We start from the raw sequence: 22,155 nt of genomic DNA, 5'->3' as shown, positions 1-22,155 counted from the left end.
CCTGGTGGGCCACAAGCAGGGCAAACGCCCTGCCCACTGTGCTATCACTCTCGCCCCACTTATATACTTGTGAACCAATGTTACCTCAATAAAAAATAAATAAAGGAAAAATCTATCTCAGTCCAAAAAAAAAAGAGAAAAAGAGAAAAGGAGTAAGAAGAAGAGAAGAATTTGTTGAATCTGACGCTAGCTCTTGTTCACACTAATTTATAACAATATATATTTATTCATAACATACTAGGTCTTATTCATACCAAATTATAACAATTAAATGAGCAGACTTGCTATTCTATTACTTTTTATTTTTTTTACTTGTACTCAGCTAAATATTTCTTGGTTACGAGTTTGTTCATGTCTTCTGCTAGTGCCAAATATTGCCAGAAATTTACTCTTGTAAAAATACACCTGGAAGAGACATTTATAATATAATTGACTGTTCCCTACATTGAAAAGGGTATGCACATAATGAAAAATGACTCCACTTACAAAGATATGAAAATTTGAAAATTGATCTAGTTTGTAGGACCTATAACAGATATATGTTAACAAATATTGTGTATAATAGGTTTCTTCTTCCTGTTGCTGCCATAATTACAACAAGCCTTATTTAAATTAACACCACCTTATTATTTTATAATTGGCATGGATAACAAGTATGGTATGGATCTCACTGCACTATAATCGACTTATCGGCAGAGCTGTGTTATGTTCTTTTTACAAGATCTAGAGAAACTTCATTGCTGGGTTCATATATGCAGACAGAATTGTTTCCTGGGGTGGCAGTGAGAGAGGAGGAAGTTAGGGCCACACCCAGTGGTGCTTAAAAACTACTCTGACTTAGCCCAGGGATTTTACCTGGTGGTGCTGAGGAGCTATGTGGTCCTAGACAAGAAACCAAGACTGACTCATGGAAAGCAAGTCCCTTAACCCTAATAATATTTTTTCAACCAAAAAACTAGGATTTACTGTAGTCAAAGAACTTAGGTACCCATTTTCAGCTGTCAGCTAGAATCCATACTTAAAATGCTTTCTCCTATTCATCGACAAAGGTGCTACAGCGTAGAACCAAGGGCAGGAAAGCACGTGATTCTCTTATCCCTCTGAACTTATTTAATCATATCTTCCTGTGACTAGCATGTTTCATAGTAAACAACTCTCATGACAACTGTTGTTTACCTTTAAAGATTCCTAAGACTAGACGAGGCTCATACATGATTATGTCTTTATCTTAATCTCTGACCTTGGTCATGTTGGCAATGTTGCCTTAAAATGCCCAAGTAAAATATTCATGAGTTCAGAATTAATATCTGAAATTTTCGGTGGATAATATTTTATGAAACCCCAGAAGGTGTCAGTGACATAGATAAATGTTATATGTGTGCACAGGTGGCTTCCATGCAGTATGACTAATTGCAATTTTGGTTTGTTATTCAATATTCTTTGAGATCAGTAACATGTTTATAATTGCCATCAGACTGAATTAAGTAATTTCTAGCTTCTCTTTTTCAACTATGGCTAGCATGCTAAAAAATTCAACCAGATATGTGTTTTAGACCCAGCAACTAAAAGACAAAATAGAAGGTAGAGATCAATGACAAGGAGATAGGGCTGGGAGACCGTGGCTAAAGGAAGGACATACTTTAGTGGCAGATATGGTGTTGGAATGTTGTATACATAAAATCCTGTCATTAACAGTATTCTGTATCACAGTAACTAAGATAACATTTGAAGAACAAGATTATGCTACAAGAGTCAACAGCAAGTAAAATTAAGCATTTACTTTAATATAGTCACACATATATTGACTTTTATAATTTACCCAATTTGTAGAAACTATATTTGAGGCTTTTACTATAGCATGAACACACATGTAATATCAGAAATCAATAGACTTAAAAATAACTTTATGAGGGTCCAGAGAGATAGTATAGTGATTAATAATAACATACACTGCATCCAAGACAAGCACTGGATGCAGTGCATGCAGTGGACCTGGGTTTGATCTCTTGCGTCTCATTTGGTTCTGTGAGCACCATCAGGTGTGATCCTTGAGTACAAAGCCAAGGGTAATCCCTGAGTTCTGCCAGGTGTGGACAGAAAACAAATACTTTAGTAGCAGAAAAGAAAGAAAAAAACCGAACATATACTAATTGCTCTCCCCCAAGAGTAAAATTTCAGGAACATTTTAGGTAATTAATTTTAAGAAAAGGGGGGTGACTGAAAAAAATAAGCTGACAACTGCTAAATGACCTGCATAATCCCTGAATAATGTCAAAATCGAGCATATATATTCCCCTAGATTGGCAAACCTCTAATAAGATGAGTATACAGCCTTCTTTCTTAAGACTTGGATACTATGTATCTGCATTATCATTGGCTTTATTTCTTTTTATGGGATTACAGTACACAATATAAATTAGAATAATATATGAAAGCATATGAAAACTTTCATATACCTGCATTTCCACACACTTATATAAAAGAAATAAATTTCACTTCAACTATTTTCAGCATTTCTACTAGTCACTCTGTACACCAGAGGCTGAGAATATTTTTATTGCCATATTGACATATAATTTGCATTCAGAACAACGGCAAGTATTGGAGATTTGCTCAACTGTCAAAGCAACTGAAAACGAATCTCCTCAAATCTAAAACCTCCTCAAATCTAAAATTACTATTTGTGGATCATCTGCTTTCTTTGACATAAGGAATACATTTTAATAAAAGCATTTCCCTGTTAGATAGAATTACCAAGATAGTTACTTATAATATCACACATTACCTTCCAAGGCATATACTCTTTAATAAACATATTTTTCTATGAATTCCTTTTTATTTTTCCCAAGCATAAGATATTATTATAAAAATATCCATGAGCATTGCTGGGTGTGACCCAAAAAGGCAAAAAAAATAAAAAATAAATAAAAATAAATAAAAATAATACAAAAATTACGTTTCCTAAACTACTACCTTTAATTTTCTGTTTATTTTTGTTTTGATGTTGTTGTTGTTTGTTTTGTTTTGGGGCAGTGCCTGGCAGTTCTTGGAGCTTATGCCTCACTTTGCACTCAGGAATTACTCCTAATGGTACTCAGAGACCACATGGGATGCCAGAATCAAACTCAGAAGAACTGTGTGCAAGGCTAATACATCCCACCCTCATACTATACCTTCTGTACTATCACTCCAGGCCCTACTGCCTTCAATCTTTGTAATGACCTCATTGAATTTTAAAACTCAGGTGTGCTTTAGTGATATCTAAATTACTTGTGAAAATTATTAAATTACCCAGATGTTTTTATTTTGAAATTTAGTCTTATTGAATATTTAAAATTCAAGTATATTTAATAATGCCCCATATTATATAATATAAGAAATTTTTCTGAATTCAAAGAATTAGGAATTGACCCATCAAAATGCACACACTTTCTTCTTCTTCTTCTTACATATATATGTATATAATAGATATATAAGTATTATTTGAAAACTTCACTGCATGTGTTTGAAAATAAGAACAAAAGAGAATAAAAATATATGGAATGTAATAGTGTTATCTTTATCTTCACTTACTTATTCTGTGAGTCCAGGAATTTTTTTTAAACACAAAGTTATTCCAGAATAGCAAAGATGTATTCAATAGTAGCTAAAAGAGTTTCTTTCCTTGATATTTCTTTACTATGCAGGTTCTTTATAGTGCTAAGTGAGAAAAGGAGGAACAGTCCTGTGTATTACTAAAATACAGAGAAGGATTACACTAATTGATGATGGATCACCTGATATTCCTAACTGCAAACATAAATGACAAACCAGCTCAGTGACATCAACTAAACCAGTCATAGTTTAGAACTGCATTCTTTAAACACTGCTCTGAAGTTGAGGGTAGAAAGATGGAAAGACTACTGGTCTACCACATTACTCATAACTGCAGATCAACGGGCCAATATGCAAAACAAATGCCTGTTGATAGGTGTAACAAAATTGAAGAGTGTCGGTTTAGAATAAAGTGGGGATTCTGTGTAGAACAGTGAAAGTTTAAAGAAAAAGGTGTTGATCTAAGAAAACATAAAAGGGATTTTAGGAACCCATTTAAAGAAGGCTCTGTGTATACTGAAGAAACCCAGGAATGTAAAGAAAAGCAGTGTTTGAACTATGTCCTGGCCTCTGAGTGGTCAAGATCAACTATGAATTATAATGGGTGCTTTTTGCTAATGGCCTATCTGCATCCGTGTGCCCTGCCAAATGCCATGAGCATAATGGAAAGGTTATGTTTTTGTGCACTATGGCCCAGAGCTGTTGAACTGTGGTGCAATAATCATCAGCCTCACTTGAAAGCTTGCCATCAAATTGAGCCAAGCACACTACACCACTATATCCAATTGCTAATGGAGGGGTGCCAGACAGCATGAGTCGATCCAGAAAACACTGTTATGGTTTCCCAAGTATGTACTCAAGAGAATAGAGCGATATGGATCACTGCATGGTATATGATTTTATGCTAAATGTATCAATGAGAAATAAGAATAATATGTGAAATGTCCATACTTACAGAAATCTAAAATTAATGATCACTCTGTCTTTTCTTGTTAGTAAAACAGTTGTTAAGTAAAACAATTTTAAGAGAAGATTCCTTGAGAGTTAGTTTTACAAGCTTCCACTATTCTTTTTATAGCTAAATCACTGTGCATTACTGTCATGTCAGTTGTCACCTTGCAAAAGCTAAGCTAGGTTGGAGAAATAGTACCTAGATTGGAGAAATTCTAGATATTCAAAAAATCTTCATGACTATTCATTGGAGATAATTTCTGAACTTTTAGAATACCAGGGGCTGGAGTGATAGTTCAACTGAAGGGCACTTGCCTTGCAGAGCCAATCCGGGTTTAATTGTTAATACAACAAATAGACCTTGAGACTTCCAGGAATGATTCTTAAGCACATAGCCTGGAGCACCACCAGGTATGGTTCCAAGTCCTAAAAATTAAAAATTTATTAAATAAAATAAAATAAAGTATTTTTTTGTTTTAGATATTTTGAACAGAATTGAAGACTATATGCTGACTATGTTAGTGGTTAATGAATTATTTATTTTCATTTTATTTTAGTTTTACTTTATTTTTAATTTGTGGCCACATTTGACAGTTCTCTGAATTTACTCTTAAATTACCCTGATGGTGTTCAGGGCGTCATATGTAGTCAGAATTTAACTGGGCCCAGCCACATGCATGGCAAGTGCTTGCCCCATTATCATCTCTCTGCACACTGAATAAATTTTCAAACCCTTTCAGTTTTGTTCATGGTATAAAAATTTGATCTCCGGGTTGGGGTGAAATTATGTTCCTGAGTATGAGAGTCTGAAGTCAGTCTTGAGGGATCCCATACTTAAGTGACTGGTATTAAATTTTTCCTTGAAATCTAAATTCAGGTAAGCTTTCATAAAAGAATACAAGAGTTGATGTTTATGGACACCTGAAATCTTGCAACTCATGTTTCTTGAACTCCACTAAGCACTTAATTTTTCTTTCCTGATTTTAGGGCCGGAGCGATACCACAGCGGGTAGGGCGTTTGCCTTGCACGCAGCCAATATGGCCGACCCGAGTTCTATTCCTCTGCCCCTCTCAGAGAGCCCGGCAAGCTACCGAGAGTATCTCGTCCACACGGCAGAGCCTGGCAAGCTACCCGTGACATATTCAGTATGCTAAACACAGTAACAACAAGGCTCATGAAGGAGATGTTACTGGACCTGCTCGAGCAAATCGATGAACAATGGGAGGACCGTAACTGTGACCGTGACTGACCATGATTTTAGTTATAATTATTCACTTAATATACTGTAACTATTAATTTGATAGTTTTTTAAAACCCTCCCAGAAAACCATGCACTCTGACAGGACTCCTCCGGAAATTGACATAAATCTTTTCAGAATGAGACTGAGTGTATAAAATCAAGACCCTTCAAGAACAACTCATGGAGGAAGTCATAATGGTTGAAAGAGTCACTGAACTCTGAATCACCTGCATTTGAGTAGCCTCCATCTGCAAAATATGCTCCCTGATTTCTGAGACCATCCTGGCTTAGAAAAGGTAATGAGTTTTCTAGACTGGAGTGTGTTGTAGAAATCTGCAACCAAGTGTTTAAGCAGGAGTTCCACTCCCCTCTTCCACTATCCCGGAGGACTATTGTCTACTCCTCATTATTATAGTAATCTTCAAGTTCTCAGTTTCTCTTGCCTTGGGGCATGTTATCATCTGATTCTATTTCTTCATATCTTGTATATGAGAGAGAGATCATCTGTATCTGGACTTATCCTTCTGACTGGATTTACTCTAAAACTAGATCCATGTGGCAGGCCTCTACTAGATTATGAAAGGTATGTTTATGCCTACCTTGTTAAGGGTCTTTATACATTTTCAATAACGAATCGACATCTAATTTATATCAAATGTCCTATTTCTGATGATTTATTTAATATCCATAGAGATTTTTATTACAGGCTTTTATATACCAATAAATGCACTTTAGCAATATCTACAACATAATATTTCTTGATATAAAGTCAGTATTATTTTTCTTAGTATGAAGCACTTTATTTTTTATAGTCTTATTTCGATTTTTCTCTTTAAACTTTCATGATTCTCTTCACTCTAAATTTTCATTCATGGGTTGTACATTTCATATAAACTCTAAAATGCATTAGCTCATAATTATCCACAATATTAGTTATTTAAATTTACATGCTTCTAAAATTGTTTTGTTTCTGAAAAAACAATAGTATTTTATTAACTATCACTGATTTATAATTGTCGGAAATGGTCTCTCTGATGATGATAGGTCTGGTGTTGGAAGTTGAGGTCTTCAAAATAAATTGTGGTTAGCAGTATCATAAATCCCAGTAATTCAATAAAAAAGATTTAGAGAATATAATAATTAAAATAAAACAAAGGGATATTTTTCATTTGAAGCTTAGCTTTAGTACTATTCTTTTAATTGTTTCTGTAAAGGGATTGAGTACAGGGACAGAAAGGCTTACATTAGAAAGTAATAAAATCTAAGTTCATAATCTAACTCTTGCTAATTGTAAAGTCTAACTGCAATGCTGTCTAGGGTCAGTAATTGTCAGATCTCTGTTCAGCAGTTACTAATAATTGTAATGGCATGCATACATTAATAGAAACATATGGCTTTTAAACATACTTCTTCATTTATTGTTACTGAGATCACTTCCAGACCAATTTATAGAAGACTATTCTAGAGGGCAATAAACAATCAATAATGTCAAAAGTTCAATCCTCCTAACTTACAAATACCTGTTTCAAAAAAGACTTTCTTACTGCATGGGATGCAGCATATTATTACAAAATGGAACATATACTTAGATCCATTATCTCTTCATTTTAAAATAGAATTTAAAATTGCTGATAACTGGAAATGAATAATAATGTAACTTTACTTTAAATCATTTAGATTACAAATGCCCTGTTGAATTGTAATAAATTATTTTAAAAGCAGTAGTCTGAAATGTATTTTGGTAAACATGTTTACATAAATGGTGCTTTGATCAATTTTTAAGTTGTACTTTTTTATTCAACATTATTTAAGGAACAGAATAGGCTATATATCACATGAGTAGCATTTGGGTCTTTTACCAATTTCAGAGTGTTTTTTCTATTTCATACACTCCTTCACTCATTGCTTTCTCAATTATGGGCTAGGAGATTGCTTCCTATTCTTTATCAGTAGATAATATTATAATATACTATATTATTCATACATTTTTCACCACTAGGCAATGTTGAAATAAAAATTTGTTCTCTTGACTTATGTGGGTCTTGTCAGAAGACTCATTTCAGCTACTTCAGTGATAACAATAAGAAACTACAAAAGGAAAAAGAAATAAAATTCAAGTGAGAAGAACGGAAATAATAAGGATCTTGGTCAAAATCAGTAAACTATAAAATAGTGTAATAAATGAAACCAAGAACTGTTTCTTTTCGAACAGAACTGAAATTAACAAGTCTCTTGCCAGGAGAAAAAGAGAAGACAAAAAATAGATGTAGCAGGAATGAAAGACAATTCAGAAATGCCTTCTTCCAGGAGAAATTGAACTCCAGTGAATATCCTTATCCCAAGAAACATTTCTGGTTTCAATTATTTTGCTCGTAGAGTCAAGATAAAATTTAAGGAAAAGAGAGTGATTTCTAAAATCTCTTAGAAGAAAATGAGACAATGGGAATGTTCTCAAGTTGTTCTATTAGGATAGAACTATCTTAATATCCAAATAGGACAATGTTACTAAGGAAAAACAGGACAGATAATTATCGCTCAAGAACCACATGCAAAAATTCTAAACAAAAATTTAGTAAATTGTATCTATTAAAATTTTATCACGTATAAGTATCATTTATCACTGTGCTTTTATCAGTGTGATTTTGCTCGTGAATTAAAGTAGTTTCCTGTTTAAAACAATTTATTATATTTCATCAAAATAATAAAGTAAAATAATAAAATTAAAAATACCCAGATTTTAGGGAGATTTTATGATATTACAGTGGGATAAGTCTTTTGGCTTGTACTTGCCATCATCTTCCATCCCTAGCACAGTTTATGGTTACCTTTTCTGAAGTTATCCTGAGCAGAGACACTTCAGAGTCAGGAATAAGTACTGAGAAAGGGCAGAAACAATAGTACAATGGTAGGACAACTGCTTTGCATGCTGCAGACCTGGATTCCAGCCCTCTGATACTGTATATGATCTTAGAGCCACATGAAGAGTGATTCTTGAGTGCAGAGTCAGGAGTAAGCCCTAGATGTGGTTCAAAATTCTACCTACTTGTCTATCTATCTATCTATCTATCTATCTATCTATCTATCTGTCTGTCTGCCTGTCGATCTATCTATATATATACCTATCTATTTAACATCTACCTATCTATCTATGAATATATATATTCAGAATAAAAAGAAAAATACAATTGTCTTTATTTGCAAATAGCATAGACATTAGTCTATCAAATATGATCATTACTTTTTTAAAAAACTCACTAGAATTAGTAAATAAGTAGTATAGACAGTCATGATGTTGTAGGACAAAATAGCATGCACAACTTAATTCCATATTTTGTTTGTTTTTAGGCCATACCCAGCAATACTCAGAGGTTATTACTGGCCATGCTCAGGATCATTTGGGATTCCAGAGACAGAATGTAGGTAGGAAATGTGCAAAGCAAGCACCCTACTTGCTGTACTATCTTTCTGGCCCTTAATTACTTTTTATAGTCTAGCAATATCTATAGTTGGAATTTCAGACTAAAATATTCTTTACCAAAGCATCAACATACTCAACACTGAATGTTTTGAATGTGGTAGGAACCACAATGTGAAAAATGAGTGCATAAATAACAAAAACTTTTGGTGTGATTAATTCAGGATATTAATAAATGGAAAACAGTTAATATCCCTGAATCTATCATGTAAGTAATCTCTATTACAAACTTTACCTTGAATACAAAAAATCTATGTGTTGACTATTAACCCTTCTAACCAGGAACAAAAATTTGCATTCCCTGTACCCAGCTTAGAACTGTGAACTGCCTTGCGTGAAATGTAAAGTGTGTAGGAGTTTATATCAGTAAAAGAATACATTTTAAAAAGATTATTGATTTTCTCGTAAAATAAGAGCAAACTTTATAAGTTAGAACTTAGGGAAATGAGCACACAAAGAGATGTAAGTGATCTAAATATAATGAAGGAAACAGCATCCTTGCCGAAGAAGGGATTTTGTGACTGCTTTCATTTCTGCCTGAGTGTCTTAGCTCTGCATTCTCTTTAATGTTACATGTGAGTTTAGATAGTTTAACTGTGCTTTTCAAGTATACCTATTCCTAAAAATGTGTTGAATATTCCTTCTGTAACTTCTCCCATTACTTCTGCATTTTCAGATATAGAAGATAGGAGATAACCATAAAATCAATAGCTAAATAAAAGACTCCAAATATAAACACTCTGAATCTTAAATGTGGGTAATAAAAATGCTAGCTCTAGAGTTGACCTTGCACATTAAGTAGAATTTAAACTTCATTTTCACTGAAAGCATCAAATGGGTAACTTTGTTCTTACAGAAAGTTTACAATTCTCTTTTGAAATGCAAATCTAATGCTTAGGTACTCACAGAGGCTATGATTTAAGATGTATAGAACAAGGAGATACATGTTTCATAAATCCTAAAATAAAATGGTAATCAGTGAATCAGCAACCTTAATCTCTTGCATATTTCAAAAGCTGAGCAAACATTTTCTGGTAAAAGAAATCAATAGAAAAGGACAATACAATGTAAGAAAGAGAAACCAATGTGATTAAAGAACATATGTGAGTCCTAACTCTATTGTGCCATTAGGTAGCTTTGAATATTTCAGTTCAGCAGGACAGTAAATAAAAGACATATATTTACTGGTGCATGCAATTATAAAATGTCAAAAAGTCAGTATATTCATTAAAGCAGTCTCCATGCACTGAATTTAACCCACTTTAAAACCATTATTCATTTATTTTATATATGCATTTTAAATATATATGAGGTTTCTTTTACTGCCTAATCTAAGAGATTTGAAAATTAATGTACACCTTTAGAAAGATATAAAAGACCTTCCAGGTTCTAGGAAACTGATTATAATTTCATCTTGATTTATCTTGTTACTCTTGAGAAAGCTGATCAGCCAAAAGAAATCAATATGTTTAGAAAGATATAAGATATTAGCAAATTTGCCATACAAGAAGGTGAGACCAATGTGTGGAAGAACCAATTCATCTCGCTAATTCCTGCTGTATAAAGGGAGATTAAATAAGTCTTTATTTGAAAGAAATTTATGATACTTATTAGATATCATTCATAGTCTATGTAGCACAGTGACAGCACATATTAGAACCTCTTACATATATAAATAAAAAATAAACTAATAGTATTTATATCTAAGTTAAAATCATAATTTAAAAATACCTGAATTAATGAAATAATGATCTAAATAAGGAGTCTTTGATCTATAGTTTCTAATAGTCTTATAATAAATGGTTAAATATCTTAACTGAGAGTATTGATTTCTATAATTTACTAGTAGTATTAATTGTTTCAATAGATCTTTTAGGGTAGTCCTTGGGATGATTACATTTATTTTGAATTTTAACCGTTAGATAAAGATGTTAAAAATAAACTATTAAGTACTGTCTGTCTTAATTTCTAATACCAATTTTAATAAATAATTACATAATATATAGTATACACAACAAATAAGTGTATCATTTACAAGCTTAATTTTAACTGATTAGTGTATTTTCCATACTACTTTTATTTGGAATATTAAAAATTAATGTTGCTATTTTTGACAATGAAGTAGTTTCTTATCCTCAATGGTCAGTGATACCCAAGCAAAATTTTAGAAAGATTTGATGATTATGATAATTCAATAGTAATAATTGTTAAAATTAAACACTTCATTTACTAGGCATGGTACTAAGTAATTTATTTAACATTCTTCTAAATCATATATATCAGTAGGCATCTGTAATTTTTCCTCATCTGACATGATATTTAGAGAGGTTAGATAATATACTCAAAGGAGAAAAGACCAGCTTCACAGCAGTGGCAAGTGCAGAAATGAAGAACTGAAGTTTCTCGGGAGAGATCATTACATGGAATTTGAAAACAAACTTGAGTTCAGTAAAAGAACTTCTAGAACATGCTGTTTTTACCATCTATTATGGCACAAAGGTAGTTCAGCTCAGAGATTAGGGATCATGAGAAGCATCCTGTCTTTCTCCAATTGTATCAAATAGCTTGCATAGATCAAGCAGATGGCAAAAGGTTAATGTGATTAGATGAACCAGATGGATGATGATGAACTTGAAGTAGTTTGAGAATTAGGGCGATATGGATTTAAGTACAGACACCAAAGTATCCCCAGAGAACTTGAAGGGCAGCTGTAGCAAAATAAAAAAGGCAGGGGTGGAAATCTGTGAGAAAGAGAGAATATATAAGAATATTAGATATTCTTAAATCTGTGAGAAAAAGAAAATCTTTAATAAAATTATCTTATTGAAAGTTAAGATGAATAAGGAAACTGCCAGTCAAAAATTTATTAGAATTTATTAAAAGGTTTTAAAAGTAATATAACATACTAATAAATCTCATAAAAATGGTGAGATTTTTTATACAAACCACAACACCCAATAGGAGAGAGATAACAAAAGGGAATGCCCTGCCACAAAGACACGGTGGGATGGGGGGTGTGGAGGGATACTGGGATCTGTGGTGGTGGGAAATGGTCAGTGGTGGAGGGATGGGTATTCAAAATAAATAAATAAATTTTTTAAAAAATGGTGAGATTTTGAAGGAGTAAATTTATATTTATAATTAAAGAAAAACATTTTTAAGGCTTATAAGAGAATGTCTCTGTGGTTACCTCTACCATCTGTAGCACTGTAGCACTGTCCTCCCGTTGTTCATCAATTTGCTGAAGCCGGTACCAGCAACAACTCACAACAAATTGTGAGACTTGTTGTTACTGTTTTTGGCATACTGAATACATCACGGGGAGCTTGCCAGCCTTTGCCATGTGGGCGAGTTACTCTCGGTAGCTTGCCAGGCTCTCTGAGACGTGTTGAGGAATCAAACCCAGGTTGTCCATGTTGACCGCATGCAAGGCAAATGCCTCACCTGTTATCCTATTGATCCGGCCCTATCTACCATCTAATTAAAAATAATATTTTAATTATTAAAGTCAATGCAATTTTTAAAAATATGGGAAAACATGTAAGAGCAATTTATTGATAATATTAAAGATAAAACTTAATCAACTATGAGAGATCTTAAAATTACTATGAAGTTACTATAAATCTAGTGCTTATGTAAGTAATCTTATTATAGCCATATCGTTGCTATAATTCTAACCAAATTACTATAAATTTGCAACTAATCTTTAATTACTATAAAATTACTTCTTAAAATTACTATAAAGAATTTTGAAGTTTTTCAACTTTCAATGTGGTAAAATAAACTTTCTCGAAGAAGAAATTCATATGGCAAAAAAGCACATGAGAAAATGCTCTACATCATTAATCATCAGGGAGATGCAGATCAAAACCACAATGAGATACCATCTCACACCTGAGAGAGGGGCCCACATCCAAAAGAACAAAAGCAACAGATGCTGGCGTGGATGTGGCGAGAAAGGGACACTCCTTCACTGTTGGTGGGAATGTCCACTGGCTCAGCCCTTCTGGAAAACAGTATGGACGATTCTCAAAAAATTAGAAATTGAGCTCCCATTTGACCCAGCAATACCACTCTTGGGAATATATCCCAGAGAGGCAAAAATGTATAGTCGAAGTGACATCTGCACTTGTTTGTTCATTGCAGCACTCTTTACAATAGCCAGAAACTGGAAGAAACCTGAATGCCCAAGAACAGATGACTGGTTAAAGAAACTTTGGTACATCTACACAATGGAGTACTATGTAGCTGTTAGAAAAGATGAAATCATGAAATTTATATACAAGTGGTACTATGTGGAAAGTATCATGCTGAGCGAAATGAGTCAGAAAGAGAAGGATAACCATAAAAAGATCACATTCATCTAGGCGACATAATGTAACAAAATAGGAGATTAATACCCTAGAATAGCCAAGATCAGGATCAGGAGGATTACTCCATGGCTTAGAGGCCAGCCGGGCATTCTAGGGGAAAGGGCAGCTCAGATAGAGAAGGGAGCACTAAATAAAGGGTGTTTGGAGGATCCTCCCAGGAGGGCAGATGCATGTTGAAAGTAGACTATGGGCCGAACATGATTGCCACTCAATGCCTCTTTTGCAGACCACAACACCCAAAAGGAGAAAGAAAACAAAAGGAAATGCCCTGCCACAGAGGCGGGGGGGGTGGGGGTGGGAGGGATACTGGGATCCGTGGTGGTGGAAAATGGGCACTGGTGGAGGGATGGGTATTTTATTATTGTATAATCAAAACCCAAGCACAAAAATGTGTAGTCTACAACTGTACCTCATGGTGTTTCACTAATAAAAATATAAAAAAATTAAAAAAATAAAAAGTATGGCCACTAAAATCTAATAAATTATTTTTTGAGTTTATGACTAATTTACAACTATGAGAAAAACAAAATTAAGAGAAAATGTAATATTTGAAAGAGGTAAAAAACTTTTATGTCTCAGTAATATTAAGTGGCACATTAGGTAAAATCGTATAACAAGAAAACTCTAGGCAACAAATTTGGTATATTTTTTAGAGAAATTTTAGATAAGGGAAAAAAATTCTGACTATTGCCTTTTATTTAGAGGTCTCATTCCATCTGATATTCCAAATTCAGAGATTTAATTATCTTATGATGGTTGTATACCAGGCTCTCTGACCTTGAATGAATATTATGTCTTGACAGTTTAAGAAGACAAAATCATTTTGTATAGAATGTACACATAAGGATGTTTATAAGTCTCACTCTGTCAAAAAATAAATTTTAAGCCCACCCTAATCATTAGTGCTTTCTAAAAATCCTATATATTTTGGAACCATCCATACTTGGGTACACAAAGATGGATGAAGGAGGGAAGTCAGAGAGAAAGGGTCAATATCTGCTGATAAACACCTGGAAATAGCAGATCTCTTTATTATATGAACCTTCTTTTTCAATATGGAACTTATATTCAATAGAAATTAGAAGCAGCCCCCCAAAATTCTTTAAAATAGATAAATTCTAAAGCTTATATTCATATGAAGAAAAGCATTATGGAAATATACTTTATTCAGGTACAATTGTGATTAGAAAGTACAAAAGAAAAATATATCTGTCTTTACATCGGCATAGACTTCTGTCATAATAAATTGATTTTTAAATGAATTTTAATGTTTTATTTACATGCTAGTAGGAATAGTTTTTGTTGCAAATGTTTTGTACATTATAATGAATGAAAATTACATAAATCACAAAATATTTGTATAGTTTACTATATTTAATATAAGTATTATAATTAAATTAATAAATAGGTGTATTTACAACTGGAAGGATAGTACATTTTGTAAGACTCTTATATTATGTTAACCTGGTTCATTCTCTGGCTCTTCATACAGTTCCAATAATCAAAAAAACCTGCATGAGTTATTCCCGAGCACAAAACCAGAAATAAACTCTGAGCACCACTGAGTGTCTCCAAAATTAGCCAAACAAATCAAAGATGTGTATTTTTTAGTTTTTTCTCTTGATAGCAAATGTGAAAAAATAAGTTATATAAAATTATAAAAATAAATTAATCATAATTAAATGATTTATACAAACAAAAGTTTCTTAATTTTTAATAAACATCATAAGAAAAATACTAGTTCTCTGATATGTGTTAAAAAATGTATTAGTTTTTCTACTGCTATCTGGGAGATTTTAAGAAAGTGTGTTTCAAAAAATAGCAAAATAGACCTTTTTAAAGATAGAAATTTTAATATCAAGAACATGGATATGGACATGAATGGAAAAAGATATCCAGATAATTAACAATTATTTTATCAGAATAAAAAAAATTGCAAACAGATTAGAGAATGATATTTTTGAGAAAGAAGAAGGAGTATAGCTGAATTTGGAAGGGAGATGAAGTTTAAGTTTAAGAAAGTTAACAAAAGAAGTAAAAGATTATTTTTATTTTATCATAATTTAGTATTTAATTTACCTTTGCATCCTGTTCTGGACACTAGCACTGTCTAGCACTGTCCTCCCATTGTTCATCTATTTGCTCGAGCGGGTACCAGTAATGTCTCCATTGTGAGATTTGTTGCTACTGTGTTTGGCATATTGAATATGTCACGGGAAGCTTGTCAGGCTCTGCCGTGTGGGCGGAATACTCTCAGTAGCTTGTTGGGCCAGGCTTTCCAAGAGTGACGGAGGTATTGAACTCGGGTCAGCCACGAGGAGGTAAACGCCCTACCTGCTGTGCTATTGCTCCAGCCCAATTTACCTTTAAATTCATTTAAAAAGAGTTCACTGTATTAGTTTGTTAAGCTTGCAAAGAATAAGGATGACTAGAAGCATCATCTCCTGAACCCAAATAATATAATACTGCAATTCTCCATTGAAGAAATAAATTTTCAGGACAGTAAATTTATGGGCAACAAGTTGCTTACACTTTTCTTTACAGCCTAGAAGGGTTTTTTGTTTTGTTTTTTTATTGTTTTTATTAGTGAAACACCATGAGGTACAGTTATAGACTTATAAATTTTTGTTCTTGGGTTTAAGTTATACAATGATCAAGTACCCATCCCTCCACCAGTGCCCATCATCCACCACCACGAGTCCCAGCATCCCCCCACTCCCCATCCCCCCGTCCCACCCTGCCTCTGTGGCAGGGCATTCCCCCTTGTTCTCTCTCTCTTCTTTTGGGTACTGTGTTTTGCAACAGAGGCATTGAGTGGCAATCATGTTTGGTCTATAGACTACTTTTAGCGTGCTTCTTCCACCCTGGGAGGGTCCTCACAACACCCTTTATTTGGTGCTCTCTTCTCTATCTGAGCTTCCTTTTCACCTAGCACGTGTGGCTGGCCTTCAAGTCATGGAGCAAAATTCCTGGTACTAATCTCAGCCATTCCTGGGTGTTCGTCTCCCTTTTTGTTGCTTTATGTTACCCAGATGAATGCAATCTTTCTGTGTCTATCCTGCTCTTTTTGACTCATTTCACTTAACATGATACTTTCCATGTAGTACCACTTGTATGTAAATTTCATAACTGCATCTTTTCTAACAGCTACATAGTACTCCATTGTGTAAATGTACCAAAGTTTCTTTAACCAGTCATCTGTTCTTGGGCACTCAGGTTTTTTTCCAGATTCTGGCTATTGTACAGATTGCTGCAATGAACAAACAATTGCAGATATCACTTCGACTATACATTTTTTGCCTCTCTGGGATAGTTTCCCAGGAGTGCTATAGCTGGGTCAAATAGGAGATCAAATTCTAATTTTTTGAGAATCGTCCATACTGTTTTCCAAAAGGGTTGGACCAGCCGGCATTCCCACCAGCAGTGAAGGAGGGTCTCTTTCTCGCCACATCCGAGCCAGCATTGGTTGCTTTTGTTCTTGTGGATGTGGGCCAGTCTCTGTGGTGTGAAATTATATCTCATTGTTGTTTTGATCTGCATCTCTCTGATGATTAGTGATGTAGAGCATTTTCTCATGTGCCTTTTTGCCATTCGGATTTCTTCTTTGCGGAAGTTTCTGTTCATTTCCTCGCCCCATTTTTTGATGGGGTTGGGTGATTTCTTCTTGTGGAGTTCAACTAGTACCTTGTATATCCTTGATATCAACCCCTTGTCAGATGTGTATTTGGTGAATATTCTTTCCCATTCTGTAGGCTGTCTTTGTATTTTGGTCACTGTTTCTTTTGAGGTGCAGAAGCTTCTTAATTTAAGATAGTCCCATTTGTCTATCTCTGTTATCACTTGCTCGGCCAGTGGCGTGACATCTTTGAAGATACCATTAGCTTCAATATCATGGAGAGTTTTGCCAACTTTGTCTTCAGTAAACATTATGGATTCCGATCTGATGTTGAGGTCATAAATCCATTTCGATCTTACTTTTGTGCATGGCGTTAGGCAGAGTTCTGAGCCCACTTTTTTGCATGTAGCCGCCCAGTTTTGCCAGCACAGTTTATTAAAGAGACTTTCCCTGCTCCATTTCACTTTTCTTGCCCCCTTATCAAAATTAGATGATTATATGTTTGGGAGGAAATGTCGGTATATTCAACTCTGTTCCATTGGTCTGCAGCTCTGCCTTTGTTCCAGTACCATGCTGTTTTAATTATTACTGCCTTGTAGCAGAGTTTGAAGTTAGGGAGGTTGATTTCCCCCATTTTCTTTTTCCCAAGAATTGCTTTAGCTATTCGTGGGGGCTTATTGTCTAGAAGTTTTAATCTTCAGTTTCCAACCGAAAGAAAAAGTCAATTATAAATGCATAAGAGCAAAAATACTGTCCTCTATTTCATATTGTTTATAGCTGCAAGTCACTGGAACCTGCTGTCACACTAAGACAATATTAAGAAGTAGTAGTCAAAATGCTTTTAATTAATAATTTTCAGTCCTTTAATAAATATCTATAGATTAATTATATTAAAATCACTTCAAAATAATGGTATGTGCAAAAGTAGCATGTACTGTAAAAATTAAACATTTCTGAGATAAAAAAGTTAAATTTGCATGAAAACTGTGTTTTCTTTTATAATATATTGTGAAAAGTATTAAATAAATGCTTATTTAAATTTATCAAATCCTTGGCATATGCTATTAATAAACACAGAGGTACAGTAACAGAGGATCTAGCCAAAGAAGAAAGTGAAGCTGAATTTTCATTGATGTTCTGTCATAGAAAGTTTAGCCCACTAGTAACAGAGTATATAACAAAAGATTAAAGTGATGCTGAGTCTCCATTGATATATTTTCTGTCATAGGAAGTTTGGGCCATTGTTTTGCCAATACCTCATGTGGGAAAATAAATACCTCCTAGACAAATAAAATTTTTCTGTAGGCCAAGGTAATTTAGTGTCTGCTCTGGCAGATGACATATGCAATTTTTCATCCTCTCTGAGACCACCTGAACAGCTGTCCATGTGTCCTTAAATCGTTATTAAAATACCTCTTTGGAAGTGTTTACCTGAAGGCTATAGAAAAAAGTGGGATATCTTCTCAATTCCAAAGAAATTCAATTTAATAAAGTTGATTTTAAGCTCTAGTATGCCTCAACTCTATTTTCTTCATGGTTGTTGCAAATGGAAGGAATGAATGTCTCTGCTGGAAGTCAGATCTGTGGTGTCAAAAGTCAGTATTGGGATTCCTGTCATTACAACTGTGAGAAGAAATCTTGGGTTATCTGCACAGTCAGACTATAAAAGCAATAATACAGAGATTCTCTAGGAAGGGAAAATGAGATCAAAGGGCAAATGGATTCTTAATATTCTAATGAAGGTACTTTCTGTTCCTTTATGATGCTAGATACTATGCTTTTCTTCCTACCTGGGATAGTTCTCATTAGAAATTGGAGTAGATGATGAGCTTACCTCTTCAGGTCTGTTCTAACAACATTCACTTCATGAGACCAATTTTTTTACCTTGCTCCTCTGCCTGCACCCTTATTGCTTCTTATCACTTTTTTTTAATTTCCATGAAATATTTATCTCCTAGTAATAAGATAGATGATTCAATTGCACTTTTTTGGGTTTCTGTCCCTGTATGTATTGATGTGCATACATAAGGGCAGATGTGCACTAAAAATCTGTGTGATGAATGAGTAGCACTGTCCTCCCATTGTTCATCGATTTGCTTGAGTAGGCCCCAGTAACGTCTCCATTTTAAGACTTGTTACTGTGTTTGGCATATAGAATGTGTCTCGGGTAGCTTACAAGGCTTTGCTGTGTGGGCAGGACACTCTCGGTAGCTGGATGAGCTCTCCGAGAGGTGCAGAGGAATCGAACCCAGGTCAGCACACAATAAAATATAGCACTGTAGCACTGTCCTCCTGTTGTTCATTGATTTGCTCAAGCAGGCACCAGTAACATCTTCATTGTGAGACTTGTTGCTACTGTTTTTGGCATATAGAATATGCCATGGGGAACTTGCCAGGCTCTGCCATGTGGGCAAGATACTCTCAGTAGCTTACCAGGCTCTCTGTTAGAGGTGGAGGAATCACACCCAGGTTGGCTATGTGCAAGGCAAACATCCTACCTGCTGTGCTACCGCTCCAGCCCACAATAAAAAATATACACGTAAAATACATATGTAAAATAAAAACTTCTTTACATTTACACTATGTTTACATTTTATGTAATATAGTTTATAAAGGCTAGCACAGAAGTTTGAAAATGAAATAACTAGAATGATCAGTTGTAGCAGAATCCAAGGAAGGAGATATATATTTTAAAACATGGTTATTCTGTGAACTGTCAAATTACAAATCACTTAATCACTTAATCACTTAACTTCCCGTTAGTCGTCGATTTGCTCGAGCGGGCGCCAGTAACGTCTCCATTTGTCCCTGTCGCGTGCTAGTGTAGCCCAATGGCATCTGTTCGCTCCGGGAACATGAAGGGCCTCAGACCGATCGTTCATGATCTTGACGAAGAAATCTGACCATCTGGTAGGTGGGCGGCCACGTGATCTTTTGACATCCCGTGGAATCCAGTCAGTAACAGCTCTGGTCCAACGGTCATCTTTAAATCTCATTACGTGACCAGCCCATCTGATTTTCGACACCTTGGCAAATGAGACAGCGTCCCTGATCCTTGATCGTCGACGGATGTCAGAACTCCGGATTCTTTCTCTCATTTGAGTGAAACGTGATATTCCAAGCATAGCTCTTTCTATTCTTCTTTGGGAGACCTGAATGGCGTTCTCATCTTGTTTGCGTAGGGCCCAGGTCTCTGAGGCATATGTTAATGCAGGAAGAACAGTGGAATCAAAGAGATGTGCTCGGAGCCGGAGGTTCTTCATCCTCTTAGCTATTTCTTCGACGTTCTTGAAGGCGTTCCAAGCTGCTCTCTTCCTCCTGCACAGCTCGGGTGCCAGGTCATTTGTCATGTTGACCTCTCGACCTAGGTACACATAGCTGTTGCATTCGGAGATGGTCGTTCCATTGAGAGCGAATGGGGCGTCAGGAACAAGGCTGTTTCTCATAAACATTGTCTTCGTAAGATTCAGCTGTAGTCCTACCTTTCCACACTCATGGTCAAAGTCGGCCAGCATTTGTGCCGCTTGGCTGATGTTTGGTGTTATTAAAACAATGTCATCAGCAAAGCGGAGGTGGTGTAGCTGCCAACCATCTATCTTCACTCCCATTCCTTCCCATTCCAGTCGTCGCATGATGTTCTCGAGGGTGGCACTGAAGAGTTTCGGTGAAATGGTATCACCCTGCCGCACCCCTCTCTTGACATCAACAATCACTTCTTTGTAGAATGGTGAGATCCTGGTAGTGAATCCGCAATACAGCTCACGGAGGATCCTGATGTATTGGGCTTGAATGCCCTGATTGGCTAGGGCTTCAATGACCGCTTCCGTCTCTTTTTTTTTTTCGATATGCCAAAACCAGTAACTACTGGTCAAATTACAAATGTTGAAAAATATTAAAAAAATTGTCAGCTTTTACCTTGCTTCTTTCATTTTCATAGTTTTACATCTGCCTGTAACATAATTATATACATGCATATATGTACTATGTCACATGCATGTATTATCTTCTGTGTACAAGTGTTTCCTTCGTAATCCTCTGTATTATGTAAAAGCTCTAAAATATTATGTTAACCAAATATTGCTTTTATTATTAGAAAAAAATTCAAGAGTTATTTTTCCATAGGGGTTAAAAAAATGACATTAAAAAAAGTAGGGGTCAGTAAAAAAAATGCCAATACAAACCACACTAAGAGGGCAGGGGAGGAGTGAGAGAAGAGAGAGAGAGAGGGGTAAGGGAGGGAGAAAAGGAAAGAGGGAAGACAATGAATAGAAGTAAAGGAATGCATTATTAATAATTCAGTAGATTCTTAATGAGTATTAAATATGTACCAGATTCTATTGATAGTACTAGAGGTAGATACTTTGTGCTTCCTTTCATGCAGAAATCTTTTCAAGGAAGAGATAAAGCTAATGTATAATTTATTATGAAGGTAGTCAATAAAGATGAAGCCCTTCGAATGAGTATGAGACCAAATATCATAGCATCTGAACATTCCAAGTTCAGCTAAAAAATTCATCTAAAATTCAGTTCTGACTGGGCAGTGACAGGGCCTAAGAGGCTTAAGTAAAGCTTATTGTTTTCAAAAATTGTTTGAATAACCTTGTCTGTTCACCTAATATGATTTTCTCACTCTATTTCTCATTTTTTTTAAGTTCAAATTGTGACCATATTCTTTCGTGACCTCATATTCTTCCCAATTAAAGGGGCATCATTTTATTGAGTGAGATAGTTAAATGTATTTATGAATTACTATTAAAATGAGGAAAATTGACTTTACAATTACTAATTCAATATACAAGTAGAGGAAAGATAAGATTAGAATTAAAGCATCAGTTATGTTTCTACAATAAATTTATCAATAATTATTGATCAACCAAACTCTGTCAAATGTAACATAAAAATAGT

At 34.7% G+C, this 22,155-nt stretch overlaps 1 protein-coding gene across 1 annotated transcript in view; it reads right to left on the bottom strand.

Moving 5' to 3' along the window:
* Positions 1-20,009: 20,009 nt before the first annotated feature.
* LOC130019375 (craniofacial development protein 2-like) overlaps positions 20,010-22,155 on the bottom strand; it is a 69,991-nt gene continuing 67,845 nt past the window's right edge. The window contains exon 2 of the mRNA XM_056110009.1: positions 20,010-20,590. Within this exon, the coding sequence (XP_055965984.1) occupies positions 20,010-20,590 (581 nt within the window). The remainder of the gene's footprint in view (positions 20,591-22,155) is intronic.

This window comes from Sorex fumeus, unplaced genomic scaffold (assembly GCF_029834395.1).
Source record: "Sorex fumeus unplaced genomic scaffold, SorFum_2.1 ptg000008l, whole genome shotgun sequence".
NCBI lineage: Eukaryota > Metazoa > Chordata > Mammalia > Eulipotyphla > Soricidae > Sorex > Sorex fumeus.
Note: the sequence above shows the minus strand (reverse complement) of the source record. Positions and strands in the feature narration are given on the sequence as shown.